This window comes from Osmerus eperlanus, chromosome 19 (genome assembly GCF_963692335.1).
Source record: "Osmerus eperlanus chromosome 19, fOsmEpe2.1, whole genome shotgun sequence".
Taxonomy (NCBI): Eukaryota; Metazoa; Chordata; class Actinopteri; order Osmeriformes; family Osmeridae; genus Osmerus; species Osmerus eperlanus.
This window is the reverse complement of record NC_085036.1, coordinates 9,182,711-9,205,723: the sequence shown is the minus strand read 5'-3', so window position 1 is coordinate 9,205,723 and position 23,013 is coordinate 9,182,711. Positions and strand designations below refer to the sequence as shown.

At 44.4% G+C, this 23,013-nt stretch overlaps 3 protein-coding genes and 2 non-coding genes across 5 annotated transcripts; 1 reads left to right on the top strand and 4 right to left on the bottom strand.

The window, feature by feature from the left end:
• Positions 1-6,793: 6,793 nt before the first annotated feature.
• On the bottom strand, positions 6,794-9,066 carry rpl23a (ribosomal protein L23a). The gene is made up of 5 exons (XM_062486036.1): positions 8,959-9,066; positions 7,927-8,107; positions 7,488-7,664; positions 7,065-7,134; positions 6,794-6,856 (listed from the first exon to the last, which is right to left on the bottom strand). Exons 1-5 carry the CDS (start codon positions 8,981-8,983, stop codon positions 6,842-6,844), a joined length of 468 nt encoding a protein of 155 aa, XP_062342020.1. The 5' UTR covers positions 8,984-9,066; the 3' UTR covers positions 6,794-6,841.
• Positions 6,926-6,993, bottom strand: LOC134040150 (small nucleolar RNA SNORD42). The gene has a single exon (XR_009932861.1). It is a non-coding gene; the product is annotated as a small nucleolar RNA SNORD42 (small nucleolar RNA).
• Positions 8,214-8,285, bottom strand: LOC134040152 (small nucleolar RNA Z17). Its single transcript, XR_009932862.1, has one exon. It is a non-coding gene; the product is annotated as a small nucleolar RNA Z17 (small nucleolar RNA).
• Positions 9,067-9,177: 111 nt separating the features above from the next.
• Positions 9,178-12,401, bottom strand: ddias (DNA damage-induced apoptosis suppressor). Its single transcript, XM_062486119.1, has 4 exons — positions 11,943-12,401; positions 11,663-11,818; positions 11,435-11,543; positions 9,178-11,283 (listed from the first exon to the last, which is right to left on the bottom strand). The coding sequence occupies exons 1-4, from the start codon at positions 12,062-12,064 to the stop codon at positions 9,373-9,375; spliced, it is 2,298 nt and encodes a 765-aa protein (XP_062342103.1). The 5' UTR covers positions 12,065-12,401; the 3' UTR covers positions 9,178-9,372.
• Positions 12,402-13,426: 1,025 nt separating this feature from the next.
• LOC134039239 (heat shock 70 kDa protein 4-like) lies at positions 13,427-21,731 on the top strand. The gene is made up of 19 exons (XM_062484951.1): positions 13,427-13,773; positions 15,061-15,118; positions 15,209-15,349; positions 15,495-15,617; positions 15,899-15,998; positions 16,145-16,278; positions 16,538-16,782; positions 17,105-17,181; positions 17,447-17,598; positions 17,819-17,925; positions 18,066-18,199; positions 18,353-18,534; positions 18,908-19,000; positions 19,253-19,408; positions 19,622-19,747; positions 19,947-20,054; positions 20,149-20,268; positions 20,365-20,526; positions 20,717-21,731. Exons 1-19 carry the CDS (start codon positions 13,667-13,669, stop codon positions 20,921-20,923), a joined length of 2,532 nt encoding a protein of 843 aa, XP_062340935.1. The 5' UTR covers positions 13,427-13,666; the 3' UTR covers positions 20,924-21,731.
• The last annotated feature ends 1,282 nt before the right edge of the window (positions 21,732-23,013 follow it).

Sequence of the window (23,013 nt, the reverse complement as noted above, 5' to 3'; positions counted from 1 at the left end):
TTTCTGCAGCGAGTGCTCTGATGTGGTACTGTAGACCAGGCCTAGACATGCAGAATGGTTTGACTAACATAAATCCTCGGTCAACTACTGTAAAAAAAAAAAAACTTTTCCTGTGACACGTAAAGGCTTCCGGCACTATTAGATTGGGTGCATTACACCTGTACTTGAGTTATCAAATCAGTGACAACCTCTACTTGACACGGGCAGCCACAGACACACGTCCGCAACTGCTGAGCTCTGCACTTCTGCTACTTTGTTTTCCCCACATTACTGAGGGCCACCATCACGGATGTCTGTACGGTGACGGCGGCCATGTTTGATGTGTGATCCAAACAGATTGGGGAGCAGCTGGTGGACAAAGAGCTAATGACTCCAGAGTGGTCTCAATGTGAGCCCCCCTGGTTCAGGCAGTTTCAACCCTCTAATCAATTTAATTTACATGGACATCTGTGCATTTGAGGAAATAGAGAGACAGGCAAAGCGGAGGTAATTCCTGCACTTCATTTGTTCCTAGTTTGTTCATACATGTAGAAGAGAGAGGTTTATGTTGTGAACATTTGGTTTGTAAATAAGTTAAAAGCTGTATTTAATTTCTCAGACCTAACCACCCATCTTGCAATTATCACAATTAGTAGACAGAGGGATTAGCAACAGTAAGCCTGATCAATCCCATTAGGCACATTAACAATACCATGAGTGGTTCCGAGAAGAAATCGAATGTGCAATTCATCATGACATGACATGTGTAATACCAGAAACGCACTATGGGATGTGAGAAAAACATTATAATGAGTCTCAACCATTACTCATCAAGAATACATTGGGGTTTAAAAACACAACAAGTTCTCAACAAGTTCATTCAGGGCCACCAAGCATAATGTTCAGATTCCTCCCTTTATCAGATGTTCCAAGGCGCTTCTTCAAAATGACAGACCAAAGATAAGTAAGGATGGTTGGGGTCAAGGCTGATGTTTTGGGCTACAGTACACAGCAAAAAAGAAAATAGTCTTAAGCAGTAGTATGAAGCAGCAGTATTAAGCAGTAGTATTGAGCAGCAGTATTAAGCAGTGGTATTGAGCAGCAGTTTTAAGGGGGAATTTAGTTCCTGTCATTGTACTGTGTGTGTCCAGTCTGCAGCCATTCAGTAGCAGATGTGAGACAGGATATTGACCACAACTGTCAAACACCCGGCGGTCAGACATGAGCTACATCTTAACAAACAGCTTAAAACATGCCCACCCACCTACTCAAGCACAAACGTACAAAACACACACAAACGCGCGCACACACACAGTCTCAGCAGGGTGTGTGTGTGTGGGACAAGTCTGGTCCCGAATTTGAGACAAGCAATTACACGGTAGACTTAACAGGAAGGCCAGGACAGAGCAGAGATTTTAGAGTAACAGGTTTTTAACCTACAGGAGAGGAGGGCAATGTCCACACACACATACACACACATGCACAGGAGTTGGGTTACCCTTGAGGCACAGCATTAGCAGAAGTAGCTGACTAAAGGAAGTTTACATTTTACATTTATTCATTTAGCAGACGCTTTTATCCAAAGCGACTTCCAAGAGAGAGCTTTACAAAGTGCATAGGTCACTGATCATAACAACGAGATAGCCACAAAACATTGCGAGTTGCCAAAACATGAAGCACACATTGTGAACAACCAAAGTAAGTGCCAAAGGGAAGAACCATAAGAGCATGTAGTTAAACAAGTTTCAATTAAACAACATGAACTGCTATAAGTGCAAGTGTACCTGTGAAAAAAAAAAAAAAAAAGACAAGCAACAATAATAAAAAACAATATATCACAGCGAGTACAAACAATTTTAAATCAGTTACCACTAACCACAAGAGCAACAAGTCTCTGAGCAAGAGTCATTGTGATCCTTGAGGAAACTAACATCGGGTCAAGCGAACCATTCCTAAGTACCGTTGTACTCCCGGAACAAGTGCGTCTTGAGCCTTTTCTTGAAGGTGGAGAGACAGTCAGTGTCTCTGATGGAGGTGGGGAGTTGATTCCACCACTGGGGGGCCAGCTGGCCACTGGTGTGTACACTTTGCAGACACAGAATAGAGTTGTCCACACACATAGTTGTGCACAAAACAATAGTGTGTCAAATACTGTATGGCACTTGGATTTTTGTCAAAAACCTTTAGTAAAATATTTCCAGGCTCTCACAGCTGCTTGTTTGAACTGCAGATGGAGGAAACAAGTAGAGAAAAGCTGAAGAAAGAACCAATTAAAGCAGTGAGGGGCCTTGTTTAAACAGGGAGTTTGATTGTAGCCAACCATGGTTAACAAGGTTGGTTTTTAGTCCCAGAATTTTTTACAACCCATCTGTGAAATCACAAGCCATTCTTAGAGACAGTCATTGTTAGGGGTAGAAGAAGATATTGAAACAAATCCATCTTTGTGTTTACCCTGTCATTCTCCTAACTGTTTCTGATAAGCCAGGTCAGGCTCCAGTCATGGTCAACAAAGCTTCTTCCCAGGATGAGGAACCACCCCACCCATCTCTCTCTCTCTCACATACAAACACACACACACACACACACAACACACTGACACACAAACATTACACACACAGCCAACCCCCCCCCCCCTCATGCCCTGGCCTATGGTCTAGCCCTCCTTAGGAATGCCAAACAACACTTGTGAGAAAGAAACACAGGGTCTGCCAAAAGGTACACACCTACAGGAAATGACTGGTGCCTGGTTTGTATTTTCCATATCCACTGTTTGTTGAGCTCTTCACCTGCCTATCTGAGCTTCAGCAGAGTTAGCTGGACCAGGTCATATAATTGGTCTAAACTTGCATCTTCCAACCGAAAGAAAAAATGGGTAGAAACAGAAAACACTGATTGGTGTTTATTGTGGTTTGGACAATGTATCCTCTTTATCCAGCCATCTATTCTCCATACTGTCAGTTGTCAGAGGTCAGCCTTTCATAGATGCTTTCCAGAACCTCAAGGCTTTGTTTGCCGTTTGGCTTGTTTGCTGGCACTTTTGAGTCTTCTGTTTGGGCCATGCTGGTGGAGCTTCTCCGGGTTCTAACCCAGGGAATGTAGATGTGACCTTTATTTACGACTCTGGAGCAGCGGATGGACGTTTGTGGCTTCAGGGGGAATTTGTGGAGAGTGTGCCTTACCTTCTTTGCATAATGATTTCCAGACGATCTGCTTGTTGCCTTGTCATGCCACAGGCCCGTCCAGCAGCAGACTGTGGTGTTTTGTGAGAGACATCATCGAAAACCTTATAGGGTTCGGATTCATAGCTTCAAACAGATTTAGTCAAATAAAACTATCGCGCCACTGTGCAGCCCTCATCTAACTTGCATGGAAATGTCATATTGCGACATAACGCAAAAATCAAATCTCTCCTTCTACAGAGGATATTGAATTATAGGTGTACAAATGTTAGTCATTACATTCAGCATATTTTCACTGGTGCTTTGCATGCTTCACCAGTCAGTGACATAATGTCTTGGTATGTTCCTTATTGTGCAGCCACTGGAGCGGAAGATTCTAACCGAAGCTTCAGAGATGTTTATTTTCTATTGATTTGTGGGCTGCAGGCTTTTTTGTCATTTGAACTGCCTGTCAATTTACATTTAACCATTTTGTTTGCTTTGAGTGGCATGCCTCAAGGCCTTAGTGGGGAAGAAGAATCTTCCTGTCAGGAACTACATGTGCTTCTCAAACCAGTTTGCGGTGTGGCGATGCATGCTTTCTGGCCTTAAGTGGTCAAATACGATTTAGCCTGAAACGCGAAACGAGGACCTGGGGGTCTGGATTCCCTCTCTAAGCTGCTCTTTGAAGAGATGCCATGCCTCTGCTCTTCTCTTGATGACTTCAGCACATGTCAGAGGAAGTGTATTTTCTACTACTCCCTGAGTGGTACTAGTCAGGCTCTCTTTCGAGAACAGCCATAGCGTGAAGGTATTTTAGAGTCGAAAAGTGTACCCGAGCCTAAGGTCACTCGGAACAGCAACTTTTGTGGGTTTAAGGTTCAAAATGTCAATGGGAGATGTTGCTTAATCATAAATCAGAGGCATGTGTCTGTAAGCTGGTTGTGTGTGTGTATGTTTTTGTGTGTATTCCTCGTTCCAATATTTTATTGCTGTGGGAATTCTGGGAATACATGGAGGGTGTTTTACAGTCCTTGTGTGGTATACAGTTTGTCTCCATGTTCCACATGCAAGCAAATGTACATAGGCTGCTTGACTTGGATTGTCCCACTTGGGACCTGGTATTTCAGGCTATCATGTTCTTGTTTGGAACTCGTAGTGCTTTTGTGATTGATTCTATAAACCAACACAACTGGAACACATATCATTAGGAATCTCAGTCACTGGCTTGGTTCTGAGATCTGCAGGACCTCTACAGGGAGTTCGCCTCTGACCTGGGGTCAGTGGTTATTTTTAGTTAGGGGCCAGCCTCTGCCTTGTTTTCACCCAGTATTTCACCAATGTGATTGGTGACAAACTTGAATGTGCATCTGGTTTCACATCCTGTCCTTTCAGGAAGGATCTGAGTCAATATTAGTAAAGTCATAACTCAGAGAAACGCTGAACAGTAAGGAATGCCTATGTGACAAGGCCGTTTCTCAAACAACCCACATAAACAAATGCCCTTCCACACAAACACGCATTCAAGGTGCCATGCATGCTTAGAACTCACACGCATGCGAGAAGAGAGGGAGTGGGTGTGTAGGTCATTATCAGGACCAGATTACCAAGGTAAATCTATTAATCAAATCCAGAGCAAAGAAAACTGCAGCTCAGAGATTTAAGTCTGCAATCTGCCAAGGAGTGCCTCAACAAGTTGACTGAAAGGATCTATCAGCGCACTGGTGAACAATCGCCAAGTCTATTGTCTGAAAGGGAGTGTGAACACCACTTTGTCACTTCTTTCCCCAGGGAACTCATTTTTTCTGTGCTGATTGACATCTCATGTAACCCAATCCTCCTGGTGGAGCGATCAGCCCTAGCTCATGTGCTGGACAAGTCAGACCTGTGGAGGTCTCTGTCAATGTATGCCCTGTCCTGTGTACTGTGTTCTGGAGCCCATGTGGAACAAGAGGGTCTGGAGAAAATTGGTGGAAGTACCAGTGAGCTCCCTGGTCCAGCTGACAGGGTTTGATTGGAGGGGGTTGAAACCCTATGCCTGCCGTGTGTGTGTCCCTACAGTCACGGCTGGCTTGGCAACACAGTGCATCTTTGACCTTTTGGCCCCACTTGTGCATGACTAACCAGACAGAGCCAAGACAAGCTAACTCCAGCGTATGGAAAAGTTTGTGACATCTGGAACAACTTACCTCCAAGTAAATGAATGGCTGGGTGTGGACGGGATGCCGGATTTCTATTGATATCTTTTTGTTGTGAGACCCCGAAGAATTGCTAACCGATGCTAAACAACGGCAACATCATGCACTGTCATCACGACTCATGACATCACGATATGAAACAACCAGTTAACTCTTGTCCCAATTATCATTGTTCACATTACTATTCAGTTTCTGTGAATCAGGATGCTTGAGATACCAAACATTCAGTTTGATAGCTTACATATCAGTTTCAGAGCTGTTCTCAGGCCTCTGCTCAGTTGCAAAAATACCCGATGGCATGTTATTGTTTGTAACTGACAACAGTCAGAGAATACCTTTGTGTTTAGTTAAGGGCAAGCAGTGCCAGTTGTGTCAAAACAGTTTGATTCATGACTCTGATTATAGTGATAGGTGAAGCTTGCTTACCTAGATAGGTAGCTGCAGGAAGAGGTTACATAAGCTCAATGACGCATCACATATCAAAACATCAAAAGAAATACAAAAGAATGTTTTGAAATTGAGTAAGTATTGCACTGGAAAAATGACCTTGTCCTAGAAGTTAGACGTGTTCTGTTCAACAACAAAAAGAAGAGTGACACCTACTGACTGAAGCTGAAAGTGTTCAGAAAATATAGATTGAATTGATTGACGATAATACCACTTCTATTTCAGTACAAGTGTAACAAATTGAGTCAATAGAGAAGCTAGAAATGCCCATAACGATCATTCAAAGGCCTGTCATTCTCAACCTTCTGTTTGCAAATTAGCTACAGCAACGTTTTTAAGTGTAAAACTTTGTCCAGTATGATCAATCCAGTCTTTCAGTCAACAAAGGCATGCCAGATTACACCCTCAATGTCAATAAATATTTATTGAGTACATTTAAAAACCATAGTTGACTTAAGTGCTGTCAATGAGTTTCATATTAATAACTAGCTGATTGTCTGCAGGTGCTGTGGTGTTTCCCTTATGCAGTGTTTTGGCACCACTATGTGGCAGGTGTGGTGGTAGCTTTGTAGAGGTCAGCAGTATCCTTCCACACACCTGACTGCAGCTCAAGCTGGCTGGGATGGCCAGAATGTCCAGTCCCTTCACTCATCAAGCTGCTCAACCTGAACCTACGTATCCTTCCGCTTGATGATGAACATGATGAGGGTGCATCTATGGCGGTTGGTGCGTGCAGACTTCTGTCTTCAACAACACACCCATGAAAATGTAATTGACAGGAAGTCTGAGAAGTTCCACAAGGAGGACTAGTGAATTCCAGGAACAGAAAGCCAATAGAAATTTAAAGTTGTTTGGTTATGACTAATTAACCTGTTTTTTTAAATACTAGCCTTAGAAGTGTGAACAAATGATGCTGCCTTCAGACCACTTTGTACAGAGTTCATCCTTTCAAAAAGGAGGAATCATTTTTATAGTACAGACATTTCACAGACACAAAAGACCAGACCTCCATTTAAGTTTTTACAAACATTTATTCCTTTGTACACCTCCAGCAGCAGTTTAGATGATGCCAATCTAGGAAGAGAAGACAATGGTTGTTAGTCCTGAGAAGCTGAATCACAAGAACATACTTTGCCTGGAGGCTGGCATCAGTGGTTCCTTTGAATGCATCACAAACATTCAGACAGTACATTTCTTTCTATCATTTGCGCAGAATTTTAATCAGGGGGTGAATTAAGTACTTAATTCAAATGTGAATCAGTTTAGAGCTGGTTGGTCTCACCTTGTTGGCAACATCCAACGCATCGTAATCTGGAGCCAGACGAACGTACGCCTTCTTCTCACCATCAGGCCTGGAGAGAGGAGGAGAGGTTAACAAACACACATTCCTTCATCTTTTCATCCTCTCTGGGTTGAAGTTACATTTCCCATGGGTCAGTGGTTCCTTTGACATCATCACATATCAGACATGTCAATGTTAACATCATCCACACAGTGAATTAATCAAGCTGAACTTCATATATCACTTTATATTGCCTACAACACTAATCTAACAAGCTCATTGAGGCGTGAATGGAGTCCCATCACATTCACAAAACAATGGCAAATTTGATCCTGTACAAGAATACAGTATACTTATTACATGGCGAAAAGTTGTCATAAAGGCATCCACGTCTCATGACTGGGATAATATCGAAAGTTGTACCTGATGAGTGTGTTGACTTTGGCGACATCGATGTCGTACAGCTTCTTGACGGCGTGTTTGATCTGGTGCTTGTTGGCCTTGACGTCAACGATGAACACCAGTGTGTTGTTGTCCTCGATCTTCTTCATGGCAGACTCCGTCGTCAGGGGGAACTTGATGATGGCATAGTGGTCCAGCCTGAAGGAGGGAGAAAATAACATGCATCAGACCAGGGCCCCAATGCAGTGCCTTGCCTCAAATAACTGACCCGTCAGTCAATTGGGTGCATCAGTAATGTATAAAAACTGGAATCACGGAATTTCATACTTTGATCGCTGTTACCAATCATATGCACCAAGCAGAGTAAGATCAAAACACACGTCTAACCACGTGCCTGTTTATTTGACCATAAACAGTCTATGTTGTCCAGAGACAGCCACGCGCACCGCCGCGCGCGCGCGCGACTAGGTCTCCCCCCGCCAGCGCCGGACCAGCCCGCTGCCTGCGGAGACGCAGGGTCTTGGGGCGGCGGAAGGTGGGAGATGTCCTCATCTTCTTCTTCCTCTGGCTGTGGACGCCCTTCAGCACGGCCTTTTTGGCCTTCAGGGCCTTAGACTTGGCCTCAGTCTTGGCAGGGACCGCTGCGAGAGCAGATACAATGGGTTAGATAGGCATGTCATTATCCTGTTTAATCCATTCTTCCATACCAACCCTAACTCAAGACTAGTCATTATACAAAATACATATGGTGCATCAGCTCAATAGGTCATATCATGGTATAATCATGCTTTGATCGCTATAATAATCATCACGTGCACCGTAGAAACTGCAAACCCTTAGAAAAACGGCCTTATTTGACCACCGTCACAATCGCACTGCTGCTGATAAGTTCCGAGCATCCAAGCTAGCTCATGGCTATCTGCAAATATCCAACTAAATAACCTGCGTTTATACTCTCACCTTTAAAAGGCGTCCCATGTTCCTAAACATGACTTCCTAACAGGTTAAAACATCTAGGAAGTTACCTCCACACTAAGTCAGTAAAAGATGGAACACTCATTCAACCATCTTGGCAAACTTAACACGCATTCACGTGTGGATACTGAATGCAGGCCTTGCACACCAACCGTAGGAACGCTATAGACCACCACTAGCAGCATAATTATTGGCATATGCCAGCAGTTTCTGGCCAAATATTAAACTTACTAACGTTGTCTATGGAACATGTAGTTAGCTGATCAGAAATATGCGTAACAACGAACGATAATTTGATAACAAACTGGCTAGCCTAGCTTAGCTTGCTAGCGGACTGACATGATGCGCTTTTAACGTCAAGACCGGGCTTCTTTTGGGTAAGATTTAAGGTACACAGACCAATAATTTCAAACAGTTATACACCCCTGATACACATCGGTACACATGTGTATTGAAAACGCACATACGTGTACAATTTACTATATATATCATGAAATATATGTACTGGTTTACGGACCTTCCTTCTTCACCTTCGGTGCCATGTTGAGAAAGGAAGAGCAGTTGGGGTTTCCTCCGCTATAATGCAGGGGTGAGATATTTCCACGGACGTATCGCGATATTTCAAATGTATCTTAGTACTTGTAATCATTCTTCGAATTGGAACTTTCGCAGACATTTAGGACTTAATATGAAAGACTTAATAATACAACCAAAACATTACATCATTGTAGTATAATTTAATGTATGCATTTCATAAATTTAATTTGACTTGACTAACAGCATTTTCTGTTCAAGCTGGCTAATTAAATTGCATGACATGATGTACTACTACATTAAACAGTATGTTTTTACAATTTCTTAACAAACACTATTATTGGTGACATATTCCATTAAAATTAAACCCCAAGTGAGGCTCAAAGTCTTGAGACACTTAAAAAGAGTCAGCAAACAGGTCTTGAGACAAATCACATGCATCACTCTTCTCATGTCGTAGTGAACCCTCTAATAGAGACAAGCCAGGGTCTGTAGCAGTCCTTTCATGAGATCCCTTCCTTTCACTGCAACCTAGTTCATCACGGTCCATGACAACATAGTTCTCTATCAGCCTTTGTTTCAGTCCTGACCCGTATTGTTGATGGGCTGTAGCTCTGTCCTGCAGGGCTCTTTCACAGCTTGAGTTTGATTTGTGTCTAAGACGAACTGAGCGTCGGACTTTACATGTAGGGGGGATTTCAGTGTCAATATCGAACATGCTCAGACTCGAGTCACACACTCTTCCACTTTTTGTCCTCCTCTTTGGTGCTCCTTTGGGAGTTGTTTTGTGTACCCTCAGACACTGCTGAGCCAGCACAAACTGTCTGGGCTCCAGCTTCCAAGGTGTCCTTGTGTGGGCTTTGGGCGTGTGTCTACTGCTGTCTGTTTTGGATTCTTGTCTGTTATTAATGTGGGTTCTTGCAGCGTGCGTACGGCTGCTACCTCTAAAAAAGGGTACCTCGACAGAGCCTGTTCTCTTACCCACAGGCGTAGACTGGGAGAACGGGACAAAGTCGGGAGAATGCAAACATTCAGATGTGTACAATGCACTGTCTACACTGCCATCCAAATCTAGTGTATCGGGTCCACCCTTTGGGTCTGAATTGGTCTTAGACATGATGGCGTCTGTGCGGATTTGAGAACAGTGAAAAAGGTCCGCTGAGCAGTTGTACTCATCATGTGCTCCGAGCTGTTGCTCGCTGTCTTGCCCACACTCCCCAGTCAGCTCTGGATTTATAGCTTTGACGGGAAACACACTCTCTGTCGGATCTAGACCACGGCAGGTCTGCCAACTGGAACGGCTGACATTAGGGTTTTTGATGATGAGAGCTGCATTGGTAATATCTAGCAAAGCCCCGTCACAGGAAGTGGGGGAGGACGGTGAGTTGTCATGAGAATCAATTAAAGATGTCTTAGCGTATGAGCAATGTGATGACATGCTATTCCTTTCCCCATTTTCCTTCATTATATTTGGCTCCTTTTTATGGAATCTGTCCAACTGTCCATCTGCTTCACACACAAATTCCCCAATGCTCTCAGAGAAGGGCATGTCCTCCCAAGCCACTGAATCTGACAAAGACCTGCTGTTCTCATCTACATGCTCCTCCCTGTCAAGACTCTCCCTCACCGTGTTGCTTATTGGTTGATTCCCACCGTGGACAGGCACTGGTGGAGCAGGCCGTGTGTGCGTGGTGGTAGTGTGTACAGCCAATCTGTGGACAGGCGATTCGGGAGACGCCGTGTAAGATGGCAGAAGATTCCAAAAACTGTTTCCATCCCAGGATATTTCGTCAGGGCAGCAGGTTGACGTGGGAGGTGACACCCTGTCAACAGAATGTTCCTTCTCTCCGACGCTGTCCAGCCAAACAGAAGTCTCCTGACGCTGGGCATGTCTTTGCCTGCCTGTAAGCTCTCCTCCATCCCCCTCAAAACTACAGCCCTCATCCTGCTCCGCTGATGAGGTCACCACCCCTAACGACTGTTGCCAGGGTGGTGTGGGGGTGAGAGAGTTGTTGTGGCACTGTGATGGGGAGCACAGGCAGGAGGGCAGGGTGGTGTTGAAGCTGCAGGGCGTGGAGGGCAGTAGCAGCAGGGAAGATGGTGGGGGTCTGAATGTAGCACAGGGGTCAATGTTGACCACTGCATGCTGAAGGAGACTCCTGTAGTAACTGACCACAGAACAGCCTGGGGCTGCAGCACACGGGAGAGTAATCTGACTGGCGATGAAGTGGCTTGCTTCTTGGTTGGAGCCCAGCAGGGAAGGACGAGTGCTTGAATGAGGGCTAAACAACCGGTCGCTATCAGCTACCTATAGGCAGACATTGAACAAAGAGGAAATATTTACAGTGAAAAACAACGTGATTAATGTGCATGCAGGCTGTCATTTTGGGGGGTTTTGATGCGCAAGGTTTATTTAATGATTAAACATTTAAATCACACACACAAAGTTATGTCAATACCTTGATCCCAAATATAAAATGTCTTCCAACAAAGCAGTCCTTCACAGCCTTGACGAGTAGTGAGGCCTGGCTGTGTCCTCCATGCTGCTCCTCAGATCCCTCTACCAGCCTATGACAAAGATTCACAACCATCACCGTCAATAACACCACCACACATAATGAGGACGTTATTTTCTTTGTCAAAGCCAGGGATATTGAGATGTTTCCATTATTTCATGTTGATTTTACCTCTGCAAACCAGAAGCAGGTATGCCAAAGAAGGAGTTGAGGCAACTTCCAAACACTGTCACTCCAAATATATGGGTATCTTTGACCACTCTCAGGGAAAGTCGATACCTGTAGTTAACTTGCTCTTTCAGATAGCTGTGTCCACATTTTAAGCATCTGCATGGAAAACCAAACCATGACAATTAACTAGCAAGTGATGAAATACATGTAATCAAATATAGGTTAACATAACATATCATAAGTATGCATATCTGTCATTCCAGCTAACAGTTAAACTTACCTTGCAGTGTCAGTCGGATGTATGTTTATCCTAGAGAAACAGCCTTCGCAAGATGGATAGTAAACGCATGTGTCTTGTAGGGATAGTACTACACAATTTACCAGAGCCCTCCTGACTGGCATTAGCGCCCCTGGGATGTCTGTTTGAGCCAATCTCACAATTCAGAGACTAGAGACCCCAACACATTTTTGGGTACTGAGATTAGTTTTAGGCAAGTAGTTGGCAACCAGACAGAGTTGGTAAGAGAGAGTGCCCCACATATTTGCTGTTGTTGTTAGCTTGCTAGCTATAGACAGTAAGCTAACCACCAATAGTAACCTGTTGATCATTCCAACCCAGTACAATCATCAACAACCTAACAAGTCAACAAAATTGCAATGAAAATAGACCACTAAAATGTCATCAAAGTCATACGTCAAACGTTAAACTAGCGAATAATACTTTCAAAATAACTGGGGCAGCCTGGATTCAAAACTGTTTTCCGGTTGATTTCTTTTCATCTTTTCAAAATAAAGGTCACGAGACAAACTTTTCGTTTTGCACTTTGAATGTGACAAGAAAACCATCCAGTGTATCATTCTATAATATACGTACATAAAGTACAAAATCCCAATGTAAAATGAATACATCGTTAAACTATTATTCACATGAGGAAATTACAAATAGCCTCTATGGATATTCAATAGAGTAAAACATAAAATGGTGTCAATGGACCTTCAATAAAAGGCCCAACAACATCCATGTAGTGAGATGCCATGAGTAATGAGATCGATGTCCCGTAAATGCCTCTGGGCCAAACTCTGTGCTCTCTAACTATGGGGTGAATACAATTCAAGAGGGCGAGAGGAATGAGAATATACATATAATATGAAATAAATAATACTTTGATAGGCTTAATCATCAGGGGTGGGGAGCCGTGTACCTAAAGCCTTCTGTGATAAACATATCGTCTACGTGGGTATGGGAGGTGTTCGACAGCAGTGGTCTTCATCCCTGGTCCTAGACTTCTACTGTACAAAGCTTGAGAACCACCATTCATTTGAACCAGATGTGTTGGAAGAAGGAAACATCTCAAACATACAGGACACTGGACCATGAAGACCAGGGCTGAAGACAGCAGTATTCATTTGGATTAACTGAATCCATTAAACATCTCTTAATAGTTCCGCCATAAGGTCCCCATTTTTTTTGGGGGGGGGGGGGGGGAACGTAGAATATATATCTTCACATTTTACTATATCTGTGTACTATGGATAAGTATATATTATTTATTTTTATTTATGTATTTGTTGCAGTTGCTCACCATCATTGTGTTTTTAATGTATTCATATTAATTCATTTGTTTAATACAGAATTCCCCATCATTGAGGTAATAAATAACTGCATAACTGCGCATGTCAAGTCCCACCGCTAACTCTTCACAAGCTTGTAGAAAGGTCCAGAGTCATCTAGAACAGTCCTAATCTCGCGATAGATTTCTCCTCCTCGCCAAACCACCTTGCGTTTGTGCTTGGTCAAACGCCGGTGTACCACCGCTCAACCAGGATTCCGTAGTCACAATTCTGTGGATTATGAGTCGCATTAGCCAGATACCTTTGTTATAGCTAGCTGACTGTCTTCATTCATTTGCTCTTTTTACATCTCACAATAACTACACGATAATTTTCCTTTTAAATAGTTATTTACGGCAAGACTTCTGCAGTTGAAATACGGCACTGTAAAATATGTCAGTGGTGGGATTTGATGTGGGCTTTCAGAGCTGCTATGTTGCTGTAGCCCGAGCTGGAGGAATTGAGACGGTAGCCAACGAGTACAGCGACCGATCCACACCGTAAGTATATTTGTGATTTTGTTCAGATTAAGAAATAATCATATGGCCTTAAATAAATAAAACAGCAACTTTTTTTTAGAGGGGACGTTTTCAGCCAGTCAGTCTTTTGCGGCCTTGGGGTGTGAGTAGCTTGTGCTAATACTTTAGGCTAGCTAGCTTTCTTAGCCTAGCAATCCAGTGACTTAGCTAGCTAGCTAAATCAGTGGCTTGTGAGGGGTGTTAAATCGTGCACGTGAAATAAATGTTAGCCAGCTATCCCCGTAGTCTGGCTATGCATTACCCATTATTTTTAGCCACGAGGGTTGTGAACATTACAACTAAATCTCGAAAGTATGGAGATTGCTTGATAAACTATAATTTAGCATGTGACTAAGCACGCAACTAAAGCTAGCAAGCAAGCGAAATCTCGTTTACCTAGGGGTGAGCTTGTGAAGCTAGACAGCGAACTGACTCGCTTTGCCATTGGTAGCTATCGCCGGTGACGACAACAACCAATCACCAGTTGGAATATTCTAGCAATTTTGCAGTGCGTAAACCTGGTTTCAACTCAAGGAAGATGTAGCAGACGACTCCAGTGTATGAAAGGGGGAGGGGTTAAATCGGCCAGTTAGTCTACATCTAAATATTTAAATAATGGTTAACTACGGTGATTAGAATAGTGTTCCTATTCGTTTAGTCATTGATCCTGAAACGGGCTTATTCGCTTATGTATTTTAAAAAAGTGTTTAGGTTGTGTCCATAACGGATTGCATACGTTGTACTAATCGTCTGCTTTTCAAATGACCTTTCTTTGACATCACCAACTGTTGACATCAATATAGTTGTGGGGTCAATGCATGTGTGCATTGAAAATGAATACATGTGTTTACTGCATTCAAGTGCAATGTGGACTAAATAGGCCTCAATTAAATTGTTTAGTTCTTCTCTAAATTAATAGTAATAAAAAATTGTAATTGGATTGCCTTATGCGTTAAATTCAAGCAATTGGTTAATATATCTATTAACAATTAACCTAGCTAAATTTGGATAATTTATATCAAATTCCTCCAGTTTTCCTGAAAGTTGAATATATGTAATATTTAACTGTAGGTTTTCCATTGCTTTTTTATGTACTAATGGTCTTAGGTAAAGTACTATTGTATGCAGTCTATTGGTCTACTTAACAATATTTATTGTGGGGATAACCTCTGATTACACAGTCACTGTACTATTAAACTCATTGAACATTGCCTAGTAGCTCATCTCTGTAAAGAGGAAGGTTGTAACACATAGCTTTTTGGGTTACAGAGCATGTGTGTCATTTGGACCGCGAAATCGGTCAATAGGAGCAGCAGCCAAAAGCCAGGTACGTTGTGCACGCGTATCTCCTCACACATTAGAAAATGCTGTGCAAATTGATCATGTATCAATGATCCCCCCTCTATCCCCATGAAAGGTTGTATCCAACTGTACAAACACAGTTCAGGGCTTCAAACGATTCCATGGCAGGGCGTTCACCGATCCGTACATCCAGTCATCCAAGCCCAACGTGGTTTATGACCTCGCCCAGATGCCCTCTGGGACTACTGGTATTAAGGTACATTTGAAAGTTTTGAGGAGACATCATACACAGGAATATGCCGGATCTGGATGTTCCATTGTAAAGCTGTTTTGCTACGTTATTAGATGTTGTGGATGTTTTGTCTTTGCATCGAAACAGCCCTCTTCATTTCCGTCCCTAGGTGAGGTACATGGAGGAGGAGAAGGTCTTCAGCATTGAACAAGTGACTGGCATGCTGCTGACCAAACTGAAGGAGACTGCTGAGAGCGCCCTGAAGAAACCTGTCGCTGACTGTGTCATATCTGTAAGCACGTTTTTCCGACCACACTAACCAGCGGTGGTGCTAAACTGTTTTCAAACCACAGCATCAGAGAACAGCTATTTGTTTTAGTAAAAAAAAAAAGAAAGAGGTTATGTCATCAAAATGTATTCTCTCATGTGGATAATTGATGTTGCACAGATCCTAGTATCACAGTATCAGTCAAAGTGAAGAGACCCTGCAGTTGGTCTTGTGCCCCTGAAATAACCCTTCTAAGGCTCAAGTTGGTGGTGCACAGTGGTGATTCTATGGCTCTTTACCTCCAGGTGCCCAGCTTCTTCACTGATGCAGAGCGCAGGTCTGTCATAGACGCAGCTCAAATCGCTGGGCTCAATTGCCTACGACTTATGAACGAGACCACTGCGGGTTCGTAGCAACAATGCGTCACGATAGACACAGAGAAATGCTAGGACGTGCTCTTCTTGACCTGGACATTTTTGATGAAATGCGTTTGCATCATTTTAATATATCATCTTTCCTGTTTCGCGTCCTGTTTTGTACACGTCTTGCAGTTACTCTGGCATATGGGATCTATAAACAGGATCTCCCTGCCCCTGAGGAGAAGCCCAGGACCGTGGTGTTTGTTGATGTGGGCCACTCTGCGTATCAGGTCTCAGTCTGTGCCTTCAACAAAGGAAAGCTGAAGGTTGGTTGTGCCCCTTCAGTTCGCTAATGCCAGTACAGACCAAGGGAAGAACAATCAACATGCTGTTAGCTTTGTTTACACTCAACAACCTGGTCTGGCCTCGGCTTTGGTGCAGATCTTTTTTAGTTTTAATTCTTAAAAAAAAAAAAAAAAACATTTTAATTAAGAGTTAAATAGTTTGTGATAGGTAAAATACTTGGCTGTTCTGTCAACTTTGTTTATATTGCCAACCAACCGAACATCTTTATTGTCATCTCAGATTCTGGCCACTGCTTTTGACTCCGAGTTGGGAGGCAAGGCCTTTGACGAGTTCCTCGTGAACCATTTCTGCGAGGAGTTTGCCAAGAAATACAAGTTGGACGTGAAGACCAAGCCCAAAGCTCTGGTCCGCCTCTACCAGGAGTGCGAGAAGCTCAAGAAGCTGATGAGTGCCAACTGTTCTGATCTGCCCCTCAACATCGAGTGCTTCATGAACGACATTGATGTCTCCGCAAAACTCAACAGGTACCACCCATAACCCCCGACCTCTCATAGTACTTGGAACGTTGCTGACATTTAAATGAACCACTAGTCCCACATGCACCTCCGTAGGTCTGACTATTTGGGATGGGTGTATATTGCCCACCAGTTGCCTGGATACAAGTCTTCTAATCCATCCCATCCCTGCTGAGGTCCTAGGAACAGAACGCTGCTTCTTGTTACATTCTGGCTGCTGTCCTACCATGTGATAGGAAGTGTTTTGAATCCGTGTGTCTGGGCGTCATGATTCGAGCATCTGTTTGTGAGCACCGTGCCTAATAATATCCCGATGACCGTGTCGTCGCAGGGGCCAGTTTGAGGAGATGTGTGCAGGGCTGCTGGCCAGAGTGGAGGCTCCCCTCCGCAGTGTCATGGAGCAAACCAGTGAGTAGCCGTGTTTGTTAACAGTAACAAGAGTATCCCCTCAGCAACGCGCCACTTTAGTCATGCCCTCCCGGTGACTATTCATACTACATTTAACACTCATTGAATTGCCACAGTCGTTTCAAACGCCAATCCAGCGTCTCCAAAATGGTTGTTTCTGCTGTGTTAGGAGAAAGGAAGGATGTGTGTTTTATCTTTTCTTTTTTTCTTTCTTCCAACATCAACCTGCATCATCTGACTAAAGTGTTTCCTGTTTCCTTTCCAGAGCTGAAGAAGGAAGACATCTATGCGGTAGAGATAGTTGGCGGCTCCTCCAGGATGCCGGCCATCAAAGAGAGAGTCAGCAAATTCTTTGGGAAGGAGCTCAGCACGACTCTAAACGCAGACGAGGCGGTCGCAAGAGGATGCGCTCTGCAGGTACTTAACGCGACGCGAGTCACACTGTGTCCCATCCAAACTCCTTCTAGGTCAGGGGGGGTCAGCAGTATGCTTTTGCAATACCCACTGACCTGTAGCGTCATTCGTATAATAGCTGGTAAGTGTGTGGTGCAGAGAGGTTGAGAGCAGACGAGAGGAGACATTGAAGGTGTTGTGCTTAACGCCACCCCCCCCCCCCCTCATCATGTTCTCTCCCCAGTGTGCCATCCTGTCCCCAGCCTTCAAAGTGCGCGAGTTCTCCATCACCGACGTGGCCCCCTACCCCATCTCCCTGAAGTGGAACTCAGCCGCGGAGGAGGGGCTGAGGTAAGAGCTCCGACCACAGGAGGACGTCCCATTCTAGGAAACACCGGGACACTGAATGCCCTAATGACCTTCAATACTAAACTCCACTTTGTCGTCTCAGCTGACCGATCAATTGTTTGTTTTGGTCTCTTCCAATCAAGTGATTGTGAGGTGTTCCCAAAGAACCATGCAGCACCCTTCTCCAAAGTGTTGACCTTCTACCGGAGGGAGCCTTTCTCCCTGGATGCATACTACAACACCCCCAAAGAGCTGCCCTACCCGGACCCCACAATAGGTACCCTTAGTTTCTGCAGCCTGGTAGGCTAGCATGTATCTCGGTTCCACTTTGGAGTGATCATGTTACTATTAAAGCAATGACTCGTAACGTAGCTTTTGGTGATGCCATGCTGCTCTGCATGTCTAATCCCGTTTCCCTCCACCCCTCCAGGGCAATTTATGATCCAGAACGTGGTTCCTCAAGCCTCTGGCGAGAGTTCCAAGGTCAAGGTGAAGGTTCGGATCAACGTCCACGGGGTGTTCAGCGTGTCCAGCGCCTCCCTGGTGGAGGTCCTCAAGCCTGCCGAGGGGGAGGAGCCTATGGAGACGGAGCCAGCTGCGAAGGAGGAGGAGGTTTGTTAGAGGGCGTGTGGGTGGGTGATTTGTTGGCTTGGCTGAGTGCACACTTGTTACTCTGAACACAATAGCAAGTATGCACACTTACCCCATTCGAAAAAAAATGACTAAACTCTCGTATTCAGTGAAAAGTTTTTTTTTTTTTTTTTTTTTTTTTTTACCGTCGTAATTTTTTGGAAAGTTCATTTGACCACAAAATGTTGTATTTTCATGTATCTCTTATTTTAAACAACACAATCTGTTATGCTAAGATTTTGCCATTAATGTAATAAAGTAATTCATCAGTTATTATCCAAAGGCAGGAAGTAAGGACATACTTGGTCTCGGGGCCCGGTAACAGAATTTATCATGGTTCCTCTCACTTTTCCAGAGTAAGATGCAGGTTGACCATGATCAGCAGAAAGCCCAGGGGGACAACCAGAAAGAAAATGGAGACAAGAAGTCTGAGACTGAAGACATGGAGGTAAGCGGTCATGTCATCAGCCTTTGACCTCATCAGAAACTTCTAGAAAGTTTGCAGGGTCTACCCTATCCCAGCCAGACGCCTGACGTTATACATGTAGAAACATCCAAACACAAAGTTTGAGGAAACGCATGAAAGATATTGATTTGTTTTTAAGCTTTGGATTCAAGACCATTGGAGCTGTCATAGTGTACATAGTTTATAGAGACAGCAGATTGTCCACTGCTCATTAAGAGTTGTCTTCCCCCTCAGACGACCGCGGAGGACGCCAAACAGGAGAAGAAGACAGACCAGCCTCCACAGGCCAAGAAGCCCAAAGTGAAAACAAAGATCGTCGAGCTGCCAATCGACAACAGCCTGCACTGGCAGCTAGCCAACGACACACTCAATCTGTTTGTAGAGAGTGAGGTAATGTTCCAAGACGGCTCGGAACCACAACCAGTCCCCCTAGCTCGCCTATTTCTTTCCCAATGACCTCATGCCCGTTGGGCCCCCGTTTTTCGCCCACAGCTCAGTCCGAATTTCAACAGTTGACTTAGGCTTGTGTAGCATGAACGCGTGACAGAAGTGGACACGGCGATGGGGGATGGGTGTAAATGTGCAATTCCTATTCGCGCGCAGGGGAAGATGATCATGCAGGACAAGCTGGAGAAGGAGAGGAACGACGCCAAGAACAACGTGGAGGAGTACGTGTACGAGATGAGGGGCAAGCTGCACGGAGCGCTGGAGAAGTTTGTCGGGGAAGCGGTGAGTGAACCCCTGCTCGGGGGGGGGGGGTGGCACGGGGGCACGCACCCGCTCCTAAACACGGCAGGTTCTCCCATCGTTCGTTTGGGTTTGTTTTCTCCTCCAATCCACTGCCTCCGGCCTCGCTGTGAAAGGAGTGGGATAATGTAGGCAGGAGGAAAAACCAGCGGTTTCTTCTTCTCTCTCCCTCCCAACGCAGGACCGAGACACGTTTTCTCTAAAGCTGGAGGACACGGAGAACTGGCTGTATGAAGACGGCGAGGACCAACAGAAACAAGTTTACATCGACAAACTGGCCGAGCTCAAGGTAACCGTGAGCGACGACCTGCCCCGTTTGACAGGCGCCTGAGACGCTAGCGTAGGCAGAGCACGGTCTGACCACTCCAGTATGTCTCCCACAGAAACTGGGCCAGCCCATCCAGGACAGGTACATGGAGGCCGAGGAGAGACCAAAAGCGTTTGACCAGTTGGGCACACAGATCCAGCAGTACATGAAAGTTGTCGAGGCATACAAGACAAAGGTATTGGAGATGTTCTGTTATTACACCCATGTGTTTCCATGATACTGTGATGGCTGTGTTCCAACCCTGACTGTCTGTGTGCTTTTTCCGTTTCAGGAGGAACTGTACGATCATCTAGATGCGGCCGATGTGGACAAGGTGGACAAGCTGGCTAGTGAAGCCATGATCTGGATGAACAGCAAAATGAACCAGCAGAGCAAACAGAACCTGACCCTGGAACCTGCGGTGAAGGTCACAGAGATCCAGGCCAAGATCAAGGTAGCTATGATGGCTTGTTGGCCGACGATCCGCCCATTAAGAAATACTTTTGTAACGGAGCGTTTTGGTCTCCCTACATAGAGGCACCGTAACATCAGCCCCTTCAAACCTGAATCCGCTTGAAACACGGTTCGTTGTCTGAGACGTCAGCATGCGTTTCTCTCCCCCCCACCCCCCCGTCTCGTTCCAGGAGCTCTTCTCAGCCTGCAACCCCGTGGTTTCCAAACCCAAGCCCAAAGTGGAGCCGCCCAAGGAGGAGAAGGGGGAGCAGAACGGCCCGGTGAACGGACAGGAAGAGCCGGACGCCCAGCCGGGCAGCCCGGAGAAGACCCCCGCGGCAGACCCGGCCCACCCAGACACTGCTGAGAAGAAGCTGCCCGAGATGGACATTGACTAACTTCACTGCTGCAAGCCACACCTCCTCCCTCAGCCATCCCTCCATCCCCTCCCTCCCCTCCCTCTCTTCATGCCTCTCCCAGCCTCACTCCATCTGAGATTGTTGTTGTTGATAGCCACTCTTTTTGTCTGGTCAGACTATTCCTGATGCATACATACTCTCAACAATCGGCCTATCTGGCATGTTTAATTCCTTTTTGTTAGGGTTTTTTCGGAAAGAGAGAGAAAATTAAAAAATGACGCCTATTGATCAGCCTGTTTGACATGCGTCGTGAGCGCAGGATGAAACCGTTGCTTTCTCTGTGTCACTTGGATGGCCGTTCTGTAAAGATTGTTATTCAGCATCTCCTAAGCCCGCTCCCACAAACGATGTCATGCAACGACCGAAAGGGAAACGCAGGATTTTGTTTGCAGGAAATGTTTAGTAGAGTTAAAGTTTGCTGTTGATCCAGTTATGGTTGTTGCCCATTACCTGTCACTCACGGTGCGTTTGTTTCAAAATATATATATAAAAAACTGAAACAACTGGATTGATTTTATGATGGGAGAGTAAAGAGGGATAGTTTACTGAGAGTGTGTTAGGGGCACATGCATCTGGTCCACTGTCTTGACTTAGATATGATTTAACAGTCATGCAGTATTTACATGTAAGGCTTTTCTCATTCGGAAGCTATTGTCTGTAGGTTGTTCCATGGTATAGCCTTGTTTTGTTTTTCTACTCTACAACAGTGGGAATGGTGATGAGCAATTTGGTGCTGTGTTACCACTCGCCGGAAATGAAAATAAATCAGACATGGTGTCGGTGAGAAGATTATTGAATGCTTTCTGGAGAAAATGTGAAATGTGAGCTATGAATGTCAAATATACTGGATATAGCCCTGATTAGTTACACATGACCACCAGTTACCACTAGAGGGCCCTTGTCCCTTCATCCCAATTTCAGAAGATGGAGGAAACGGTGTGCACTCACTCACACAAACATGTTGCCTCTGCTCCCACACTACACACTGGACCCATGTTCAACATTCTTCCTGATGTTAACTAGCTTCTGTATAGGTTCTAGCCCTTCACATGCTTTCTCCTTCCTTGTGATATAAAGAGATGGGATCATTTTTAGTATGCAACGGTCTGTATAGGATACAAAAATAAAATACAAATTCCGTTGAACCCACTACTGGAAGAGCAAGCAGCAGAGATGTGATGTGACTGATCTCCCATGGTCCTTTCAGCCACTAGATGTCAACACTTCCCAACTGAGGGGACCTGATGTCGGTGGAAACAATGTCCAGTTTGATATAAACAATTTGACATTTTTTGTGTTGCTGTTAAGTATCTAACAGTAAGAGTAGAAATGGTTAGCAGCATAGGCCAAACAGCAGCTACTTGACAGGTATGATGTAGAAGGCCCTATTTGTATTGTTCATACAGACATCCTAATAGAAAAATACATTTATAACCGGCAAAAAAAAAATCAAAATGGATCGGTGAGTACAAACGTACAAATCTTGTTGACAGATAAACTGCCATGCTGGTTAGTACTGTGCATCAGATTGTGGGATCTTCTTCAGAATGAATGCATTCATTTTGGAGGCAGCGATCATGTGATTTATTTAACCTAATTCAGAATATAAAACCAGAACATACAGTTGCTGATGCACAATACATTTTTAGGGCATATTTTTATGACATCAGAATAGTTTAGTAGAGTGTGTTCACTTTAGTATGGTGAGGATCAGGCCTCAGTCTTTCTACTAAACAAAGTCGTCTCTAGCCGACCCTACACGTAATTGAAGTATTTGGTATTTTACCATTGATTGATTATTTATAGCGAGTGACTGCTTACATTTTCAGGAATGCTACAATTGCCACATTCAAAATATTGGAATAGAAACGGGAAATTGAATCCGTTTTGGGGTTTTTTGCGAGCGAGGACAAATGAAGTTCAGTCATTGGTACTTATTGTACCATTGCTTTTCGGAATGAAACACTTGGAGTCACAATTTTAACTCCAACTCGGCTATTTCCATCGGAGCTTAAGATCAGTAAGTGGCTTACTGTAATCAGACAAAGACCTTTGATGTGCAGCCTTCC